The sequence below is a fragment of the Zosterops lateralis genome (assembly GCF_965231275.1).
Source record: "Zosterops lateralis genome assembly, chromosome: 6".
Taxonomy (NCBI): domain Eukaryota; kingdom Metazoa; phylum Chordata; class Aves; order Passeriformes; family Zosteropidae; genus Zosterops; species Zosterops lateralis.
In genome coordinates, this window is record NC_139761.1 from 53740631 (window position 1) to 53755459 (window position 14829).

The 14829-nt window shown below is 61.7% G+C and overlaps 2 protein-coding genes across 2 annotated transcripts; one reads left to right on the forward strand and one right to left on the reverse strand.

Annotated features, from left to right (window-relative positions):
- Positions 1-1874: 1874 nt before the first annotated feature.
- MPEG1 (macrophage expressed 1) lies at positions 1875-4277 on the forward strand. The gene has a single exon (XM_083862840.1). The coding sequence runs from the start codon at positions 2086-2088 to the stop codon at positions 4240-4242; it is 2157 nt and encodes a 718-aa protein (XP_083718966.1). The 5' UTR covers positions 1875-2085; the 3' UTR covers positions 4243-4277.
- Positions 4278-4842: 565 nt separating this feature from the next.
- On the reverse strand, positions 4843-12965 carry DTX4 (deltex E3 ubiquitin ligase 4; the record flags this gene model as incomplete). The annotated part of the gene is made up of 9 exons (XM_083862841.1): positions 4843-6527; positions 6776-6865; positions 7147-7308; positions 7991-8143; positions 8396-8457; positions 8566-8727; positions 8866-8927; positions 9761-10475; positions 12755-12965. 9 exons carry the CDS (start codon positions 12963-12965, stop codon positions 6294-6296), a joined length of 1851 nt encoding a protein of 616 aa, XP_083718967.1. The 3' UTR covers positions 4843-6293.
- Between the last annotated feature and the right edge of the window lie 1864 nt (positions 12966-14829).

Consider the following 14829-nt stretch of genomic DNA (forward strand, 5'->3'; position numbering starts at 1 on the left):
GCTCCATGTCCCGGTGCCGGCGGAGCCGCGGGGAGCGCCCGGAGCTGCAGTACCGGCTATGTCCACAAGGCGGCAGCACTGAGGGTGCAGCAGGCACCGCGCATGCGCAGCGTTTTTAGGATGCAAATAAACCCCAATTTCGATCCCATCCCAAATCCCGGATTTTGGGTGTTCCAGTGGGAGGAGACGGGAAAATTCCGAGCACACAGAGCTGTTCCTATGTCCCTCATACAGATCATCTTGTCTAGGTTTTTCAAGCTCTTTATTGTTTCATTTATATACACGTTTTATTTTAATTTTCAAATCCTATGGATCCATATTCAAATATTCCTTACAGTCTAAGGAATAGACTGTCTATAACACTTCAGATTTATCTTGAAATAAATTAATAGTATTTTTGATATATATAAAATGAGAATCTTTAAATTTTTACTATATTACTCATATATTAATTTTCAGGCATTTTGGGGTTATAGCCTCCCTTTTTGGGGGCAATCCCGCCTGTTACACCCTCATTCCCCACTCACCTGCTCCCCCACCACAGACATTGGGGTGCCCCAAATCACACCATCACCTGCCAGACTCACCCACCTCTCGTTCTGCTCACCCCCAGAGAAGGCAAAAAACGAGTCCAAGTGCCCTCACCAGCAGCTCAGTGCTTCAAGCATGTGGACAATACCCCAAAATAACAGGGGGAAAACTGAGGGCAGGGCACATCCCCGAAGTGTTGGAGTCCCCCCAGCTCCTGTCCCACAGGCTGGCAGCTGCCCCATGGCACAGGGGGTGTCCCCAAGGCTGGTTCTCCTCTTCCCCCTCAGCCTTCACCATGTTCTCCCTCCCCTCCAGGCACGGGACTCTTCAGTTCCAGGAGATGTCTGATCCCTTCCCTAGGCTGCTGGGATCCCTGGGAGGCTCCCAAACACTGCTGGGCCACGATGGAATCTGTGTTCCCAGAGCCCCCCAACAGCTCTGGCCCTGGCACTGCTGCTGCACATCTGGCCCGGCCAGGGGAGCTGAAATAAAGGCTGAAATTTAAAGAGTAAATGGAAATACAACCCCAAACCTCACTCACTTGATGGTAAAAAGGTGTCTCTGTTTACACACATCCAGGAAAAACAACCTCTGGAGAAGTCTTGGATTTCCTTTGGCATCAGTTGAACTGGCACAGCCGCCAGCTGATGCCATTAAATTGTCCATCCCCAAAGTCCCTGGTTACCCTTGGCTGTGGGGGTTTTGCTGTCACAGTGAGGAGGGGCCTCTGGCCAGCTGCACACACCCAGGAGAGATGCCACAGGGCTGATGGGTATCTCAGCATCAGAAGCAAGGCAGGAATAGGTTAATTCAAAGCACCACCTCAAAATGTTGGGGGAAAAGCTGTAACATTCCACTGCCTCCATGGCACAGTGGGTAGGTTTCAGGTGAGGTGACCATATCCTAGTGCAGATGAGAACCCCTGCGCAAGGGTTTTCCAGCTACTCCAGGAGCTTGAGCCAGCAAGAACATCCCCAGTGGTGTTCCTGTTATCCCTTCACCCACCACTCCTGGCATTATCCTGCCCAAAAAACACAGGCACCTGTGGTCCCCCTGCCTCCATCACAGCTGTCACTTCAGCCTCCTCCTAGGCAGAAGTGTCCTGGAAAGAGGAACTCAGGAGCAAAACCAGGGGAAGTGAATCCCTCTATATGGAAGGAGTCACAGTTTTCACAGCAGAAACTTCCCTAACTGTTTATTCCCCAAAACTTGCAGCACCTACCCTGTGCTGCTGAAACGGAAGCCCAGCCAGGCACCAGCTGGGTGGAGCTGGATCAGTATCCTCAGCACCTGTGGCTCAGCATTCCCAAGCAGGAAGTGCTTTCCCCAGCTGGTGACCCTGCAGGAAGGAAAGGAGTGGGGCAGAGGAGGCTGCAGAGGGAGGGACAGACATCTTCCTGCTCCCCACCCCTTGGTCTCAGTTTCCATTCTGTCATTTCTCATGTGCCTCACCTCTCACTTCTCCTTTCACTTTTGTCAATTCCCTCAGCCCCCTCATTTGTGCAGCTCCTGTCCCGCAGCTTGGACTGGTGAGGGGCTAGCACCGGCTCAGCCATGGGCTGGGGGCTCTGGGGGGTCTTGCTCACCTGGGCGTTGCTGGTGTGGGTGACGGGGGCTGAGCAGTCCCAGGAACTCTCGTCCTCTTCAGGGTTTCGGGCGTGCAGCAAGACCTCGAAGCTCACACGTCTGGAAGTTCTGCCGGGAGGGGGTTGGGATAACCTCAGGAATTTGGATATGGGCAGAGTCATCAACCTGGGCTACTCGCAGTGTAAAACCACAGAAGATGGATCCTACCTCATCCCAGACGAGATCTTCACTATCCCCCGCAAACAGAGCAACCTGGACATCCACTCTGAGATCATTGAGTCCTGGAAGGATTACCAGAGCGTCACCTCTGCCTCCATCAACCTGGAGCTGTCCCTCTTCTCCTTCATCAATGGCAAATTCTCCGATGACTTCCACCGTGCCAAGACCAACCAGGTGAGAAACCAGGCTGTCACCACCCGGGTGCAAGTCAGGAACCTGGTTTACACTGCCAAGATCAACCCCGAGGCAGCCCTGGACAAAGCCTTCAAGAAGCAGCTGCTGACCATTGCCAGCCACCTGGAGAACAACCACACCCAGATGGCCGATTTTCTGGCCGAGGTGCTGGTGCTCCACTACGGCACCCACACCATCACCTCTGTGGACGCAGGAGCCACCTTGGTGCAGGAGGACCAGATCAAGGCTACCTTCCTGAAGGACAGCTGGGGCACACGGAACACTGTCACTGCCTCGGCCGGCGTGGCCTTCCACAACATGGTCAACATAGGAACCAAGGAGTCCCTGGACGTTAGCTCTGGCTTCGCCAAGCAGTACCTGGAGAACCGCACCAACTCCAGGGTGGAGAGCCTCGGCGGGATCCCCTTTTACCCTGGCATCACCCTGAAGACATGGCAGGAGAGCATTCAGAACCAGCTGGTGGCCCTGGACCGCTCGGGGCTGCCGCTGTACCACTTCATCAAGCCGAGCGCGGTGCCGGAGCTGCCGGCGCCCACGGTGCGGAGGGTGGCCCGGCGGGTGGAGCTCGCCATCCGCCGCTACTACACCTTCAACACCGCCCCGGGCTGCACCGACGCCTCCTCGCCCAACTTCAACTTCTACGCCAACACCGACGATGGCTCCTGCGAGGGCACCATGACCAACTTCACCTTCGGGGGAGTCTTCCAGGAGTGCGTCGCCCTGGGCGGCCCCGACACTGGCGCACTGTGCCGGGCGCTGGAGCAGAGGAACCCCCTCACCGGGGCCTTCTCCTGCCCCACCAACTACACCCCGGTGCTGCTGGGCGTGCAGGAGCGGGAGGAGGGTCACAGCCACCTGGAGTGCCACAACAAGTGCACCCTGGGCATCTTCTGCCACCGCAAGTGCCAGGACGTCTTCTGGCTCTCCCGCGTGCAGTTCAGCGCCTACTGGTGTGCCGCGAGCGGGACGGTGGCTCCCAACTCGGGATACCTCTTTGGGGGGCTGTTCAGCACCCACAGCGCCAACCCCATCACTGGAGCCCAGTCCTGTCCCTCGGGGCACTTCCCACTGAAGCTCTTTGGTGAGCTCAGAGTGTGCGTGAGCCAGGATTACGAGGCAGGGGCCCAGTACGCGGTGCCCTTTGGGGGCTTCTTCAGCTGCCAGGCAGGGAACCCCCTGGCTGGGCAGCACAAGGGCACGGCTGAGGACCCCCACGTCAAGGGCTGTCCCCCAGGCTTCAGCCAGCACCTGGCCCTCATCAGCGACAGCTGCCAGGTGCAGTTCTGTGTCCGGGCCGGGCTCTTCACTGGGGGCTCGCTGCCTCCCGCCCGCCTGCCCCCCTTCACCCGGTACCCCGCCAACCTGCCGGCCGTGGACACCCTGCTGGTGCGGGACGGGGACATCACCTGGGTGAGGGACGGCCAGAGCCACGTGTGGCGGCTGGCACGGCCGGAGGAGGTCCAGGAGGTGGCCAAAATGGTCGGGGGTCGGGGGCTGTCAGGGGGAGAGGTGGCTGGAGTCACCGTGGCCGTGCTGGCGGGGCTGGCCACCGGCTTGGGGACAGCCTGGTACAGCCACCGGCGCTACAGGGCCAGGGGGTACCAGGCGCTGGGCAGAGGGGACAGCCCGGCCCCCGCCAGCCCCGAGCACAGCACGGTGCTGAACGTGGGCGAGGGGTACCAGCAAGAGCCGGAGGGGACGGTGCCCTGAGTGCCCCCTCCCCTTGTGCCCCAAATCCCCAAACCCACGGGAAAAGGAGGGAGCGCAGGGGCCCCGTGGAGGGTTATCTCCCAAATCCTGCATGCTGCAAGCTGCAACCCCCGTCTCCATGTATATCTATCGGGATAGATATACACACGCATGCAGAGAGGCACGGAGCAGTTTTATTTCAGCCAGCAACTCATCGTGTAGTCAACAGAGCATTAAAAAAAAGGAAAAAAAGTCACGTTGTGGAAAGACTTACTCACAGTAAGAGCCATCGGGCTGGCACCGCGGTGGGTGGGGGATCCTCCCCCTTCTCGCCCAGAGGGTTTTGCATAGCTCCAGACAAGCTTTGTCTGCACTGGGGAAAACCCAGGGCGTGAGTGGAGGAGAAATCACACCGCTAAGAACCACCCAAACACGGGCGTGTGCCTGGGGAAAAAGGGTTTCTCCCTTGAGGTAGAAGATAACAACCCACGCTGAGGGCGGCTGAGCACACAGACTGGTGCAAAGGGACATCAGGGGGACTCGGGGTGCCTGGCCCTGCCCACGGTGCCCCTGGCTCGCCTGGCCACACAGATGACTGACAGAAGACAACGGAGAGGCCAGGCCATGCAGGGACCGCCAGAGTCCCCTGCCATCCGCTTTATTGACCCTCAGCCCCTCCACGGGGTGGCTGCGGGGGTAACAAACCCTCCAGGCCACGGAGAGGAAAAACAGCAACGACAACAGAACGATGCACAGCAGGATGGGCCCCCCCTCCCACCAGCACAGAGGGCCAGGGACCCCCCAGCACCCAGCACAGGTGGCTCCAAGAGGCCCCAAGAATCCCTGGTTTGGGATGGAAGGGACCCCACAGACTCTCATTCCTAACCCCTGCCCTGGGCAGGGATATCTTCCACCAGCCCAGGGCACTCCAAGGCCCTGTCACCCCAGGGGGTTGACAGGGACCCCCAGAGCCTTGCAACACACTTCCCCTACCCCTATCACCCACACTCTCCTACCCACACCACCCTCCTGGCCCAGCCCAAGCCAACCCCTCACCAGCCACCTTCCCCTCCAGACCCCTCCAAGGCCTCTCTGGGGACAGGAAGGGGGATACTTCTCACCCCACCTGCACCTGGCCCCATGGGGACCCACAAGTGACAGCCCTCCCGTGGGCCAGAGCCCTGTCGGGGTGGGGGGGGCCCACAGCCCCTGTCCCAACCCCAAGCACCACTGTGCTCAGCCCCAGCCTGGCTGCAGCACCACGTTCTCCCAGGTTGTCCCCCCAGATGCCCCCCCTATATGTACATATATACGACAAAACCCCAAAACACGAGGTATATAGAAATTCCAACGTGGGGACGGCCCCATACAAACAGTTCAAGGAACCCACTGTGGGGGGGGTGGGATGCCACTGTCCCCCCACACATACACTTCCTACCACCCACCAGCCCCTCCCTGGCATGCAGAGGCAGGGGCAGCCCAGACAAGGGGACCCTGCAGGGCACAGCTCAGACAGAGCCAGGAGGAACAGGGGGCACAGGGCTGGGGGGAGCTGAGGCAGCCCAGGGCCCCCCAACCTCCACAGACACAGGAGACCAGTGGGGAGGTACCGGACAGAACAAACAAACAAACGAACGTCAGAGGGACAAGGCAGAGCAAGGGGGACTCCCATGGCCCCAGCTCCCACCCCAAGCCAGGTCCCAGCCCCAAGTGGGCGGCAGGGCTGTTAGGTCAGGCTGGGCCTGGCACAGATGAGGAGAGAGGGGAGCCTAGCACCCCCCAAGCCCTCAGCACAGTGGCAGCGAGGACAGGACACCATCCAGAGGGGTGGCCAAGCCAGCCTGAAGCCCCACAGCTGTGTGTGGGGATGTTCTTGCCCTGCAGGATTGAAGGGGATGGCCTTCAAAGGACCTTCTCCCACATTCCCAGCCAGCCTGGGGCACTGCATGGCTGCCACTGGGAGCATGGGGCTCCAGGTGTCCCCCGAAAAGCCCCCAGGCAGGTATCTCCAGCAGCTTTATCCTGGCGGGTGCCGGCACAGGCAACCCTTTCCTTGCCTCCTCGCCACGGTCTCAGTCCTTCTCCTGCGCCAGGCTCTCCTCCGTGATGCCCTGGGCTGCCAGCTCAGCCAGGACATTGTCCAGGTAGTTGATGTCGGGGTAGCCGTGGCCAGTGAGGTTGGAGCCGAACTCTGTCTTGTGGTGGATCTCATTCCAGATCACCGTGTCCGACTCGCCTGTGGTGCTGGAGGTTCCAATGGCAAAGATCAGGCGCCGGTCCCAGGCCACCAGCAGCAACTTCAGTACCTGCAGAGGCCAGGAATGGGGTAGGCAGCAAATCAAGCAGGGCAGCCCACAGGCAAACCCTCCTGGAGCGTCCAGGCACAGTCTCCTGCCCCAGCCAAAACAGAGGGACCAGGCTGCCAAGCCTGCATGGGAAGGTCACAGCACTCCTGCAGAGCCTGCTGGATGGGCTGTGGGGAAAACCTCCACCCACACTCCCCCGCTTAAGCCACGGCTGCTTTTCCCACCCTGGCATGCCTCGGCCAGCTCACCTTCCTGCCCTTCTCGCTGTCTGGCAGGTAGCAGTGCCGGGGGAAGCCACGGGCCGTGAAGCTCTTCCCAGGGTTTGGATGCTCTGGTCCCTGCAATGTGAGAAGAGGGGGAAGAAAACCTTTCTGGAGCTCAAAAGGATGCTCTGGGCACAGGGCAACTCCCCAAGCCTTGGTGGGCACTAATGGTCACCATCCCCCCCACCACCACGCAGACAGGGACAGCACTTTCATGTAGATAAAACCCCAGACTTCCCACAAAATCCTTATGGACAAGAAGCTCCTAAGTCAAGGCACGAGCTGCAGCGGGACCTGGGGGTGATACAACAGTGACAAGGGCTACCAGCCCCCACAGGTGCCCCCCCCAGACCGACCTGCACCCCCGGGGGGATGTTGTAGATGATGCGGATGGTTTTGCAGTCAGCGTGGCCGGGCAGTGCGTGGGGGATGATGTGATATTCCATCTTCCCGGGAGGCTGCGTCCCCGTCTTCACCCCATAGATGGTTTTGCAGGTGGGACATTGCAGACTCCCATCCTGAGAGTAGAAAAAGGGGGACACTGTGAAATCAGTATCTCCAGCGTGGAGCCAGGCCAGGCACTGAACCCCTCAGCAGCACTGAAAGCTGGTTTAATCAGGAAAAACATAATTTCAAAAATTCACAGGAACCTGGGATAGGGCTGGAAGAATTCACTATCCAACTTCAACCAAAAATCTGATGTCTGCATTTCTCTTCCCCATCATTTTTCCAGTCCTCATTGTTTTCCCTAGCTCTGAATTAGTGGTTTGTTTTGCTTTGTTTTTTTTTTTTTTTTTTTTTTCAAAGAGGGAAATACAATAAATATGGAAAATCTCCAAACAATGAATTTTCCAGGGAATGTCAAGCACGAGGGCTATTTGCAAAAACCCTCCCATGGCTGGAGAAGCACTGCCTGGCACCAAATTCCGGGTAGCTCTGCTCAAACATGCAGGGATCAAAGTCCACCCCAGCAAGGAAAACAAGCACAGAAAACCGGGCATAGTGGGGGGAAACACACCCACACAACCCTGAGTTCTGATTTAGCAATCCCCAAGTGCTTGCTGCTGACAAAAATTGAACTCTGAGTCAGGGTGGGAGCTCAGAGTCCTCCAGGGCAGCCAGGCTGGAACTCTGTCCCATGGAGAGCCCCTGGAGCTCAGCAGAGATGGCTGAGCTGGGGGTCCCCCAGGGCCCTCTCACCTTGTTGCCATTGTTGTACATGGCCACCAGGCAGTGGAGGTGGAAGACGTGGCTGCACTTGACCAGCTTCCCCACGAGGTCAGGCTTGACGGCCGGCTGGGGCCCCTTGTAGCCAGAGGGGGCCGAGAGCCGCTCCATGCAGATGGTGCAGTCCTGCGCCAGAGGGGAGGACAGGGATCAGAGGGATGGGTGCTGCTGGGCTGCCCTGCTCTCACCCAAGGACCGGCACCCAGCCCTGAGCCAGGCTGTCACCCTGCAGGGGCTGTGCATGCAGCACACAGCAGCTCTCTGGGGACAGGGCAGAGCCACGCAGGGCACTGGGATATCCCTGCACATGACATTGCCTGTGTCCCCAGCTGCTCATCCCAGGGCAAAGCCCCCCTGGCACAGCCCTGCTGCTCGCACCTCATCTGGCGGATGCCGCACCTTCTGCAGGTATTTCTTCAGCACCTCCTCCGGGGTTTTACCTGCGGGACAGCGAGGGTCAAAGGACAGGAGAAACCCACTGCCAGGGGTGGCAGAAGGGATGGGGGCACAGGGGAACCAGGAAGGGCAGGAGGGACAGTCTCTCTTACCCTTCTTGGCCTGTTTCTTGGTGGTCTTGCGGCAGGAGTGGGAGATGCCGGGGATGGACTGGATCTCGCTCTTGCTGACGGGCGGGGGGTGCAGCACCAGCTTGGGGGGCCGGGTCAGGCACACGGGCAGCCCGGCCGCGCTCATGAGGATCCCCGTGATCCCTGTGCAAGGAGGTAACAAATGGCACTGAAGAAGACCAGCAACACCCTGAACCCCAGATGCTCCCCAAAACCTGCCCCACTGGGGCTGTTTGTCCCCCGACCTGGAGTGACCAGCACCTGCTGCGGCCCCATCCTCACCTGCCAGTGCTGGGTTGACAGGGCTGGAGCCAGTGAGGTTCTTCACAGGGACGGTGGGGACCCTGAAGGGAGCCAGCAGAGACCACATCAGGACAGGCAGGAGGCACCCACATCCCCATAGGGCCCAGGGGCCACACAACAGTTGCCTGAGCAACTGCACAGGCCCTGGCTGGAAACAGAGAATCCCCCGATGGGGCAACGTGCCCCTCCCTGCCCCACCACCGCCTTTTCTCTGGCGCTTTAGAAACCCGGACTGCATCTCCATTCATGGCCCCTTTTTGTCACGGCTCCCCGGGCCAGTCTGTTGTTTCTTTTCCTCTTTTCTCCTATGGCCACGTCACTGCCACAGCTCTTTTCCCCCTCCCCTTGGGGCTCTCTTCCATGGGAAAGTTTCCCGGTAGGTCAGGAGCAGAGGGAAGGGGGAGGATAGAGAGGGAGAGGAAAGGGGCCAGGCTGCGACAGAAGGCTGACAGCAGCGCCAGACAAAGGGGAGAAACGGGCCCATTAAATGTCCACCCCATCACAAAAAAATGTCTTTGGAGGGTGGGGGTCTGGAGGGACCCCTTCTCATGGGGCCTGAATGGCTTTTCTTTGGGCCTTTCGCAGTCCCCCACCCAACCCCTGACTCCAAGAGAAAGAGCAGTCTCAGCCTCTTCATTGAGATGCAGGAGCCACCCCATCCCTGCTCCAGTCCCCAGGCACCCGCGGGGAAGGCAAGGGGCCCAGAACCCACTACCCTCCACAGGAGGCTGGGGACCGCTGAGGTGTCTCCTGTCTCCCACCATGCCCAGGGGCGACAGATCCCTGCAGTGGCGGCTGCAGCCCCTCTGTGCCCCAGGGAGGGAGAGTAGCCTGTGCCGTCCCTTTCTCCACCCAGGCTCCCTGCGGGACTCACCCGGAGGCGATGAGCACGCGGGACTGGGCGATGGCCAGGCGCTGCAGGTGGCTGCGGTTCAGGGTGCCGAGGCTGGCCCGGGAGCCTTTGGCGCTGCCCACGCCCGGGGGGCTGCCGGAGGCGCCGGCCGAGCTCAGGGCGGGCGTGCTGGCCGCCTGCCGCCGGCCCCCCTGCGCTGCCAGCGGCTTCAGCGAGCCGCGCACCACGGCCACGCCGTCCGGCGCCTTGGGCCCCGCCGCGGGCAGCGGGGGCTTGGGGGCGGCCGGCGGCGCGGGGGCGGCTTTGCGGGGCTGCAGGGTGCCGGCACCGGGGCCGGCAGTGGCTTTGACGCTCATGACCAGGAGGCACTGGGGACAGGTGCAGGCGGGGACCGGCGGGGCCGCCGCCGCCCCGGGGCTGGCCGGCCACGACTGCGACTTGGGCAGGGTGCCCGACACCAGCGGGTAGACCATGTCGAGGCGGCGGCGGACGCGGCGCTTGCGCTGGGTCTGCCGGTTGATCTGGCCCATGGTGGCGAAGTCGATGACGTAGCAGAAGCCGATGGCGCTCAGGTCCACCCAGGGGTGCTGCTTCTCGTAGGCGCGCTGGATGGTGATGCCCACGTCCATGTCGTAGGGCGTCCACGTCCCGCTGTCATTCTCCCACTCCCAGACCACTCCCTTGCCCGGCGCCGAGGACGGGTCGTAGTAGCTGCGCCGGACGGGCCGGATGGTGCCTGAGGGAGGGTGACAGATGCCGTCAGACCCTGGCGCCAGCACCCACCCGTGGGCAGGCAGCAAAACCACCCCAACCTGCCCCGCTGGCGCCACTCCACGCGGGGACAGCACGGCTTTCCGGCTCTGCCGCTGTCCCCGCCCTGCCAGCGACTGGTGTGCCTCAGTTTCCCCAGAGGGCAGGGAGCCCCACAGCCTGGGGATGCATCCCCAGTGCAACTGGGTTGAAGGGAAGGGCAGATTTCACTCCCACTGGCCCACAGGCCCAGCATGGAGCCATTCATGATGGGGAAACACCAAACCACAAGCTCAGCTGCTCCAGTCTGCTCCCAGGGACCTCCCATGGGAGCCTGATGAAACCAGGCATTAGGGCACCCGACTCCTGCCTGTCTCCCCCCCAGCTCTGGGCTGGAATAAGTGAATGAAAGATTTGAGGGGCAGCTCTGAGCTCCCAGCAGTGACACACACTGTTGCTGTGTGTCCCCACATGTAGGGGAGTGGGGCTCGTGCCAGCCCCACCATCTGCAGCTGCCAAACCAGCCTGCAATGAAAACCCCAACTGTGGCACAGGGAAGACCCCTGTGAGCCCAAGCTAAGGAGTGGGACCCTGTGCCCAGATCCCACTACCCCATCAGCAAGTGTTAGAAATGGAATGAGAGCACAAAGCACCAAGACTTTGTGCCTTGCATCCTTATTTTGGCTAGGCGTTTCCTTTCCCACCACTCCCAGTCAACTAGGATGTATTCGAAGCAAGGACACAAATTTTGGAAACTCCTACAATGAAGAGAAAGCCTTCCCCTTTGGGATGTCTCACAGCAGGGCAGGGCAGGCTGTGCTGGCTCCTGGGGTCCCATCCTGAGCATGTCACTAATGCCCAGAGGGGTCTGGTGACAGGTGGGACAAGCACCACCGCCTCCAGGTCCTTCTGCAGATCCCCAGGGCTCAGCCCAGCGTGAGGAACAAGAAAGCACCCAAAGAGAAGCAATAACAAGTCTGCTGCTTCGGCTTTTCACCACGTGTCCTGCAAAGCCTCCAAGAATTTCAGTCCCTTCTCAGCCCCACCTCTCCGCGGGGAGCAGCCGCCACCGCGGGTCCCACGGGGACACCAGTGGGATAAGAAGGAAAAGGTGTTTATCAGCACCCTGCTAGAGGGGCATGGGGTGCAGCGACACCCCGGCCAAGCCAAGCCACCCGCCCCGTCCTGCCAGGGGGCACGGGGGGCAGAAAAGCCGAGGGGAGCAGGGCAGTGATTTATCCTAATCCGGCGGTGGCATGCGGCATCTGGCGGTCCCCAGGCAGCAGTGTGGGAATGCCGTGTGCTCCCCCAGCCCCGCGCCGCCAGCCGGCCTCCCATTCAACAGGGGAAGAAAGGGAACAATAGCTATTCAGGGCCTGCCAGGGTCGCGACCCCCCCAAATCAGAGCTGTTTAATGACCCAAAATACCAACATCCCCAGCAACCCAGGGAGAGACAGAACAATCTCCCTTTCAGTCCTCCACCCCGGGCAACAATAGCCCTCAGAAGCTGGCCCCCAGCCACCCTGCTCGCAGAGGTCCCTTGTCCCCACACCCACGGGCAGGGGAGGGTCGCCGCCAGCCCCCGGGGCTGCTGGGGACAGAGGGACAAAGGAGGGTGTCTGGCACTCTGCTGCACCCCAGGGACAAAGCGCACTGGCCATCACGGGGCGCTGGGGGGTCACTAATGCCCTGCTCTGGGTGCCTGTGCCCCACATCCCGGACAACGCCAGGAGCTGGGGGACAGACAGCCCCATCCCTGGGGACCCACCCAGCTGCCCGTGCCCTCCCTGAGCATCCCTCCACCTGTCTGTGTCCCTGTCCCGGGGCTGCCATTCCCCGGGGCGGGATCTGTCACCCCAGTGCCACTCGGCTCCAGGTCGATGGCGGCTCAGGGCGAGCACAGAGGGGGCCGGGCACGGCCCTGGGAAGGGTGTGCAGGACACGGGCTCTCCCAAGGGAGAAGGAAAGGCCACGGGGTGGGCGCAACAGGGCCCGGGGCGCTGCAGCAGCGGGGAGGGCGGGCAGCACGGCCCCGGGGAGGGGGGACCAGGGATGATGCGCGGGCAGGAGCGGGCAGCGAGGGCAGGGCCAGGACCTGCGGATCAGGTGGGAGGACATGGGGACAGGTGGCATCGCGGCCGGGCGATCGCAGCCCCGCACAGCCCCGGAGCGCCGGGGGACACCGGGGGACACGGGGGGGACACCGGGGGGACACCGCTGCGGGCGGGGGCGCGGAGCACGGCCGGGCCGCGGGGCCGACTCACCGGTGTCCTGGCGGAACTGGTGCATGGACTGCAGGTCGATGATGTAGGGCGCCAGGCGGCTGTCGGCCTGGCCCAGCACCACGCTGCCGCCCGCCCGCGGCCCGGCGCGGGCCACCGCCTCGATGTGGTGGCTGACGGCCGGGCTGTAGGGCCGCCAGCGCCCGTGCTCGTTCAGCCATTCCCACACCACCACGGCCGAGGCCAGCAGCATGGCTCCGCCCGCCCGGCCCCGGCCCCGGCCCCGGCCCCGGCCCCGGCCCCGGCCCCGGCCCCGGCCCCGGCCCCGGCCCCGGCCCCGGCCCCGGCCCCGGCCCCGGCTGCCTGCGCCGCTGCCGCCCGCCCCGGCGGCTCTCGCATGCTCGGCGCGGCGCAGGGCTCTGCCCGCCCCCGCCCGGGGCCGGAGCCGCGCACGGCCGGGCCGCCCCTCGCCCTGCGCGCACCCGCGGCGCCGCTCCCGGCCCGCTCCGCCCGGCCCCGCCCGCACCGAGCGCCCCGGGCCGGGGGCGGCACCGCCGCACGTCACCGCGCCCCGCCCCCGGCACCGAGAGACCCGCGGGGGGCGAGCCACCCGGCCCGCCTCTGTCCCTGCACCCCAGCCTGCTCCCCGGCCCCTCCCGCTGTCCCCACAACCCTGCCCCGCACCCCGGGTCCCCGCTGTCCCCGTACTCCGTTCCGCCACCCTGCAGCCCAAAGACCAGCCCGTAGCCCCAAGCAGGTGTGCAGCCCAGGGAGCCTCTGGTGTGCTCCCATCCTTGTGAGGACCCTCCTGCTGCCAGCAATGGGATTCAGGGTGCTGGTGGCTCACAGGGAAACTGCTCCATGTGCTGGGCCAGAAAAATGTGGTCCAAGAGCTTCTTCAGGAAGCAGCACTCTGAGCTGCCCTTGCCTGTGGCCCATGACACACAGAAATGGTTTCAAAGCCCAAAGTTGCCTCATGTCTGAGGGGCACGGGGGCTGTAAGCCCAGCTCCTGCACCCCAGCTCTCCCAGCTCTCCCAGCTGCCTGCCTGGCTGCCCCTGCTGGGACGTGGGCAGCCCCTGTGCTAAGGCAACCCTCGGACTGGACCAGCCAGTGCTGGCCCTTCCCTGCAGGCCCAAAAAACATTCCTGAGCTTGTTCTTCCAAGGACTCCCATAAGCAGCCCTGAATAGCAGGATATTGGTGACAAACTGGTCTCACCTCCTTTTGTGCTCCTGTGCTCAGACACACCTAATACTGATTTCCTTGTATATTAAACACCCAGACTTTCCTGGTTTGGGAGAACTGTACTAATTGCCCCTGTGTCCCAAGTCTGGCAGCACAGAAAAGCCCCCAGTCCATGGTCCACCTCGGCTTGGAGGCAACTCATCCCCAGGCAGGTGGTGAAGCTCCCATCCCGACAAACCTGTTTCCCAGGCACTGCCCATCCTGCTGAGTGCCTGCCAGTGGCGCTTGTGGTGAGAAACCATTAGACAAGATCCAAAAGAGAGGAAAAAACGAAGGGAAGAAAAAGGTGGAAGGAACAGGTCGGGACTAATTGCGGTGATGCCAGCTGGCAGGCGCTGTGGTGAGAGAGGATGAGGTGAACCTCCAGCTCACACTCAGAGAGATGCGGGGCTACGCTTGAGGCACGTTTTCCTGCAAGAAGGGAGGTTTCCTGGCCCTTCCCAGGAAAGCAGCACAGCCACAGAGAGCCACTCCTCTGGGTTTTCACCTGTTCTTTTGAGGCAGACAAGTGCAGCCAAGGCTACGACGGGGAAACCCAGGGAAATCCTTTCTACTGACTCAGACAGGAGGAAAAGGCTTTCCTGCTATTAAAAAAGGAAAGTGTTGGTGAACATCCACCCACCCCAGCTCCAGCTCAGGATCAAGAAGTCAGAAGCCAGCACTGCAGTGCTGGCATGGGACTGTGAGTGAAGCAGTGGGATCAGCACAGCTGAATCCCACCAGCCTCTGGTGCACTGTGGGCAAGGAGCAAATCCACTCTCACCCAGCACCAAGGCCTGAGGTCAGGGAGCAGCCCCAGCCAGCTTGAAACCTTTCCAACTCCACAAAGTGTGCCCAGCCACATGTTAAGCCCTAAAAACATTTATTATT

Coding starts and splice junctions, on each gene's coding strand:
- MPEG1 (XM_083862840.1), top strand. CDS start 2,086: ATGGGCTGGGGGCTCTGGGGGGTCTTGCTCACCTGGGCGTTGCTGGTG.